Source organism: Borostomias antarcticus, assembly GCF_949987555.1.
Source record: "Borostomias antarcticus genome assembly, chromosome: 27".
Classification (NCBI taxonomy): Eukaryota; Metazoa; Chordata; class Actinopteri; order Stomiiformes; family Stomiidae; genus Borostomias; species Borostomias antarcticus.
Window position 1 is genome coordinate 7472977 of NC_140260.1, and position 7500 is coordinate 7480476.

A 7500-nucleotide genomic window follows, 5' to 3' on the forward strand; every position below is an offset into this window, starting at 1 on the left:
CACCCAGCCCACCCTGAACCCTCCACCCCAACACCCAGCCCACCCTGAACCCTCCACCCCAACACCCAGCCCACCCTGAACCCTCCACCCCAACACCCACCCTCCACCCCATCACCCACCCTCCACCCCAACACCCAGCCCACCCTGAACCCTCCACCCCAACACCCAGCCCACCCTGAACCCTCCACCCCAACACCCACCCTCCACCCCATCACCCACCCTCCACCCCAACACCCAGCCCACCCTGAACCCTCCACCCCAACACCCAGCCAGTGACCACAGAGACAGAACACTTCTCATCCTCCGTTTCCATCCAGGGGTGGATGTTGAGGTTGTCCAGTCATGCAAGTACTTGGGGGACACCTTACCCTGACCCACCAGGCTGTGATAGGCAGGAAACACCCAGTCCATCTACAAGAAGGGACAGAACTGACTCTACTTCCTGAGGAGGCTCAGGTCCTTTGATGCGTGTAGAAAGACGTTACATGTTCTACTAGTCGTGAGTAGTGAGTGTCATCTTGTTGGCGGTGGTGTTCTGGGGCAGCATTATCAAAGCAGTGGACACTAACAGGATGGATATGCTGATCAGGAGGGTGGGCTCTGTTCTGGGAGACAGTCTGGACTCAGGAGGCAGAGAGAAGAATGCTGGCCAAACTGAGGGCCATCTTGGACAATGTCTCTCGTCCTCTTCATGACACACTGGTCAGGCAGAGGAGCACCATGGTAACAGGGTTGACACAGACAGCATGGTAACAGGGTTGACACAGACAGCGTGGTAACAGGGTTGACACAGACAGTGTGGTAACAGGGTTGACACACAGCGTGGTAACAGGGTTGACACAGACAGTGTGGTAACAGGGTTGACACAGACAGTGTAGTAACAGGGTTGACACAGACAGAGTGGTAACAGGGTTGACACAGAGTGCGGTAACAGGGTTGACACAGACAGCATGGTAACAGGGTTGACACAGACAGCGTGGTAACAGTGTTGACACAGACAGAGTGGTAACAGGGTTGATACAGACAGAGTGGTAACAGGGTTGATACAGAGTGGTAACAGGGTTGACACAGACAGTGTGGTAACAGGGTTGATACAGACAGTGTGGTAACAGGGTTGACACAGACAGTGTGGTAACAGGGTTGACACAGACAGAGTGGTAACAGGGTTGACACAGACAGTGTGGTAACAGGGTTGACACAGACAGTGTGGTAACAGGGTTGACACAGACAGTGTGGTAACAGGGTTGACACAGACAGAGTGGTAACAGGGTTGACACAGACAGTGTGGTAACAGTGTTGACACAGACAGAGTGGTAACAGGGTTGACACAGACAGTGTGGTAACAGGGTTGACACAGACAGAGTGGTAACAGGGTTGACACAGACAGAGCGGTAACAGGGTTGACACAGACAGAGTGGTAACAGGGTTGATACAGAGTGGTAACAGGGTTGACACAGACAGTGTGGTAACAGGGTTGACACAGACAGAGTGGTAACAGGGTTGATACAGACAGAGTGGTAACAGGGTTGATACAGACAGAGTGGTAACAGGGTTGATACAGAGTGGTAACAGTGTTGACACAGACAGAGTGGTAACAGGGTTGATACAGACAGAGTGGTAACAGGGTTGATACAGACAGAGTGGTAACAGGGTTGATACAGACAGAGTGGTAACAGGGTTGATACAGAGTGGTAACAGTGTTGACACAGACAGAGTGGTAACAGGGTTGACACAGACAGAGTGGTAACAGGGTTGATACAGACAGAGTGGTAACAGGGTTGATACAGACAGAGCGGTAACAGGGTTAACACAGACAGTGTGGTAACAGGGTTAACACAGACAGTGTGGTAACAGGGTTGACACAGACAGAGTGGTAACAGGGTTGACACAGACAGCGTGGTAACAGGGTTGACACAGACAGAGCGGTAACAGGGTTGACACAGACAGAGCGGTAACATGGTTGACACAGACAGAGCGGTAACATGGTTGACACAGACAGAGCGGTAACAGGGTTGACACAGACAGTGTGGTAACAGTGTTGACACAGAGTGGTAACAGGGTTGACACAGACAGTGTGGTAACAGGGTTGACACAGACAGTGTGGTAACAGGGTTGACACAGACAGCGTGGCAACAGGGTTGACACAGACAGCGTGGTAACAGGGTTGACACAGACAGTGTGGTAACAGGGTTGATACAGACAGTGTGGTAACCGGGTTGACAGAGACAGTGTGGTAACAGTGTTGACACAGAGTGGTAACAGGGTTAACACAGACAGTGTGGTAACAGGGTTGACACAGACAGCGTGGTAACAGGGTTGACACAGACAGAGCGGTAACAGGGTTGACACAGACAGAGCGGTAACATGGTTGACACAGACAGAGCGGTAACATGGTTGACACAGACAGAGCGGTAACATGGTTGACACAGACAGAGCGGTAACATGGTTGACACAGACAGAGCGGTAACATGGTTGACACAGACAGAGCGGTAACAGGGTTGACACAGACAGAGCGGTAACATGGTTCACACAGACAGAGCGGTAACAGGGTTGACACAGACAGTGTGGTAACAGTGTTGACACAGAGTGGTAATAGGGTTGACACAGACAGTGTGGTAACAGGGTTGACACAGACAGAGCGGTAACAGGGTTGACACAGACAGTGTGGTAACAGGGTTGACACAGACAGAGTGGTAACAGGGTTGACACAGACAGCGTGGTAACAGGGTTGACACAGACAGCATGGTAACAGGGTTGACACAGAGTGTGGTAACAGGGTTGATACAGACAGTGTGGTAACCGGGTTGACAGAGACAGTGTGGTAACAGTGTTGACACAGAGTGGTAACAGGGTTGACACAGAGTGGTAACAGTGTTGACACAGACAGTGTGGTAACAGTGTTGATACAGACAGAGTGGTAACAGGGTTGACACAGACAGTGTGGTAACAGTGTTGATACAGACAGAGTGGTAACAGGGTTGACAGACAGTGTGGTAACAGTGTTGATACAGACAGAGTGGTAACAGGGTTGACAGGGACAGTGTGGTAACCGGGTTGACAGGGACAGTGTGGTAACAGGGTTGACACAGACAGAGCGGTAACCGGGTTGACACAGACAGTGTGGTAACAGGGTTGACACAGACAGAGTGGTACTATGCTGGTTTCCAGGACCAGATGCGGGGGAATGAGACAGTGTGGAGGCAGTGCAGGAAGTGACTGTCGTGAAGAGGAAAGGGCGGGGGGGGTGGGGGACATACCTTTACTGTAGATGACACAGTTGGTCTTCCCTTCCTCTGCGGACAGTGATGTCACATCCTGTAGCCACCTGGGACCCCTTCTGATCACTACGGAAACAGACCTTTGATGGCTCTGAGAGAGAGAGAGAGAGAGAGAGAGAGAGAGAGAGAGAGAGAGAGAGGAGGGGGAGGGAGAGAGAGATAGGGAGCAGAGGGAGAGAAAGAGAGAGAGATAGAGAAGGGTGTAAGTAGGTATACTGTAGGGCTGGACAAGGGGTTTATTGTTGGGTGGGGAGCTGAGGTATCCTGAAGTGTGTGTATATGTGTGTGTGAGAGAGAGAGTGTGTGTGTGCGTCTGTGTGTGTGAGAGAGAGAGAGTGAGTGTGTGTGTGAGAGGAAGAGAGAGAGAGAGAGAGTGAGAGTGTGTGTGTGTGTGAGAGAAAGAGAGAGAGTGAGAGTGTGTGTGTGTGTGGTGTCAGTGTGTTTCAGGCAATGTAGGGAGGAATGCTAGCATACTTCTGTTAGCTCTCAGAGACACTTTAGCTGTGTTCGAAACCGTTCCCTCGTTCACTCACTCCCTATTCGCTATTATATGTAGTGTTCCCCATATAGTGAACTACATATGGAACGATTTAAAGGTCACTACATGGAAGGTCATTGTGTCGGATATTCATGGATCACGTAAACAAACCGCGCACATAAAACGGTCAATAATGCATCAACAAATATGGTGGGCGTTGAGGCGACACTAATTTGACAACCTAGCTTAATGGTTTGCGAACATTGTAGCTAAATTTGTTGATGGAAAAAAAATATATATTTTTAGCAGATATCTTAGTTACATCATGATTTAACTAGCTATGGGTATTTTTTAATTATATGTGTGGTAATTATTACGTTTGACGAATTTACGATGTAGCTAACTAACTAGCATTAGCCCAAGTTGGCAGCTGCTGGTCAGTGATGAGAGACGGAACTCCAGCCCGGCTGATAACCCTCCGTCCTGGGAGGGGAGGGTGCATCAGTCGGCTGTGATCCTTACAGTACCAGCCTACGTTATGTCTGAATACAATCCAACGGCTAAAGCAACTCCCCCAAGGATAATAATGAGAAGCACAAGCTGGCAAGTGGAGAAGTTCAAGCATAGTTTTGGCTGAGATATGAATGGGACATCGGACACAAACCTAGCAAAGCCGATCGGCTACAGCTGTGTCAAACTCAGCTGCTTAAACAGGTGATACACAATTACTTTGTGAAATTCTCAGATGACCCCGCCGTTTTGGGCTTCTAATAGCCTGAGATCAGGACACATCACTTCCCCACTCCGAAAGCATAGCTTCAGGTAAGATAGGATTTATTCATTAACAAGGGTTATACAACGGTTAGTTCTGGTTCTTGATTCTGATTGGCTGGAAGCCGTGTTAAAATACTTTGTAACACACACCTGGGACCGCATATCATTCCATTTTCAGTATTAATGCGCCTCCCATTTGATCCAATGCATTGTAGTTGTTGCTTGGCAACCCTTTTGTTAGGGGAACTATTTTGCTCGGCGGAATTGATGGAATGATGCTTCGTTTTGAATAAATGTTAATATTTTACATTGCTGTGTGTTTATTTTACAATAATAGCAGTAACCGTTGTATAAAAGCAACTCCGCCTAACAACGCCCCCTAGCTGTTATAAAATCACTATAACACACGGCCTCTCGGTTTATTACTGAATTATGGTTAGCCATATATGCAGCTTGTGACAGGCTGTGAGATGAGACAGGCCTGAAAATGACGTTGAAGGGCGTTCCAAACCAGCGATATCTTGACACCCTACTCCCTATGCCCTTCACAGTGCTCACTACTCCCTATGCCCTTCACAGTGCTCACTACTCCCTATGCCCTTCACAGTGCTCACTACGAAGGGAAGACACTCCGTAGGGTGTAGGGATGAGCCCTTCGGTTTGAAATACAGCCTATATAGTGAATGAAATTAACCGTTGAGAATTCGAACACTACAAAAAATGGCGGACGCACTATATAGGGAATAGGGAGCGGTTTCGAACACAGCTCTTGTTTCCTGTATGAATGTATGATCTTTCAGAACCTCTAACAGAATTCAGCGTTTAGAACTCAGAACTATAAACACCTCCAGCCCTGGGGTGCGTTCATGTTCAGTGAACATAGGAAACATTCGCCAACGTTCGCAAACTGTTCCAAACTTCTTCTCAATTAGCTTTGAGTTCACCGTGAACGTTTGCAAACATAAGTGAACAGTCTGAGGAGGTAGTTTGCGGTGAACAAAAATAGACGCTGGACTGAGGGAATTGAATCCGGATTTGAATACCGGATGCCCTTTTAATTCTAACTAACGTTAAATAAGATTGTACTAGCGGGACTACATCCAAAATATCATCCAGAAAATCATCGTTGATCACAGGAGGGCTCCACATTCAAGTTTAACCGTTCAAAGAAAACATGTTGCCACGAACAGTCGCCTGTTCACTGAATCTGAACGCTCCCCTGGTGAGGCTGTCTGCTAAATGTAACAATCAATAGGCTACACCAACGACTACACACACACACACACACACGGAGGAAGATAATCCCTTGCTTACATCTTCCTGTTTTTCTAGACTTTCGTTGTTGGTCAATTTGATGTGAACTTTGACCATGAACGTGATTAGGATCACACAGGGTCAGGCGTCTCGGGGGGCTGGGGGGAGGGGAGGGGGGGGGCAGCTCAATCACATCACAATAGGCCAAGCCTGTCTGCACGGGACACTCTGACGGGCTGTCTGACGAATACATTAGCATGTCATTAGGGGCGGGGGGGGGGGGGGGCTCCATGCAGCTGTCCTGAAGAAGGCCAGGAGATGAGCAAGACACTTTCACAACACCAACACACACTGGATGCACTGTATAGAACAAATAGTCTATATAACTATATTTGAACTGTGAACTGTGTTACAGCATACGACCACGGACAGCAGAGCGGAGTCTATTCTATTTCCTGTGGAGTGTTTTGATGATGACCTCTCTCTCACTGCCAGTGGCTGGATGAGGAAGAGGAATCTGCATATGAGATCCCGTCTGACGCCTGACTGGAGAGCTGTGACAGGCTGTGTCTCTGGATGGAGGGAGAGGAGGAGGGAGAGGTCGGGAGTGTGAAACAGGAGTGGGGTTGAGAGTGAGAGGGAGGGGTGAGAGAGGGGAGATGAGGATGTCAAGAGAGAAACTACGGTGGCCCCGAAGTGCAGAACACGACGACATTTCACAAAACATGAGGACATTTCACAAAATACGACATTTCACAAAACACAACATTTTGCAACATGACAACATTTCACAAAACACGACATTTCACAAAACATGAAGACATTTCACAAAACATGAAGACATTTCACAAAACACTGACATTTCTTCTGATTGGACAGAACCTAAGTCAGTTCAATGTCATTTCCTGTTTCCACTCTCGGCCGTCTGGGGCCAATCACTTTGCATTGTACCAGTCTAAGGCGGGTCTAGGGCAAGTTGGATCCATCAGTGTTGCGCCAAAATGTGTCCCCCTGCAGGAATTCATCCGCCCAGCAGAAAAACGTCAATATCTCAGGCTAGGAGTGAGCTATCAACTGACGGCCCGAGACTGTGAAATGTTGTATTTTGTGAAACGTTACGCATACTGAAATGTTTTTTTTGTGAAATGTTGTTGTGTTTTGTGAAATGCTGTCGGGCCACAGTAAGAAACCCAGAGAGAGGGAGTGAGCAGGACTGGGATGAGGATCAGAGTGAAGGGATGAGGGAGGAGAGGAGGATGGGGGGAGGGGGGAGGAGGGGGGAGGAGGGGCTACTTATCTCTCTCCAGCAGCAGGGGCTTGCCACTCTCAGCATGGCCACACTCTCTATCCCCTGGCAATAGTGAGGGACGGACAGAGAGAGAGAGAGAGAGAGAAGGAGAGAGAGAGAGAGAGGAGAAAAAGAGAGATGGAGAGAGATGAGAGAGAGAGAGAAGGAGAGAGAGAGAGAGAGAAGGAGAGACAGCGAGAGAGATGGAGAGAGAAGGAGAGACAGAGAGATGGAGAGAGAAGGACAGAGAGAGACCGGGTGAGAGATGGAGAGACGGAGAGAGACAGAGAGAGATGGAGAGACGAAGAGAGAGAAAGAGAGAGATGTACAGTAGAGAGAAGGAGAGAGAGAGAGATGGAGAGAGAGACGGAGAGACTAAGAGAGAGAAACAGAGAAATAGATGGAGAGAGACAGAGAGAGAGACAGAG

At 48.7% G+C, this 7500-nt stretch overlaps 1 protein-coding gene across 1 annotated transcript in view; it reads right to left on the reverse strand.

The window, feature by feature from the left end:
- LOC311326439 (zinc finger protein ZFPM2-like) overlaps positions 1-7500 on the reverse strand; it is a gene marked incomplete at both ends in the record, with an annotated part of 72552 nt that overhangs the window by 11293 nt on the left and 53759 nt on the right. The window contains 2 exons of the mRNA XM_084459332.1: positions 3258-3337; positions 6274-6356. Of these exons, the coding sequence (XP_084315458.1) occupies positions 3258-3337; positions 6274-6356 (163 nt within the window). The remainder of the gene's footprint in view (positions 1-3257; positions 3338-6273; positions 6357-7500) is intronic.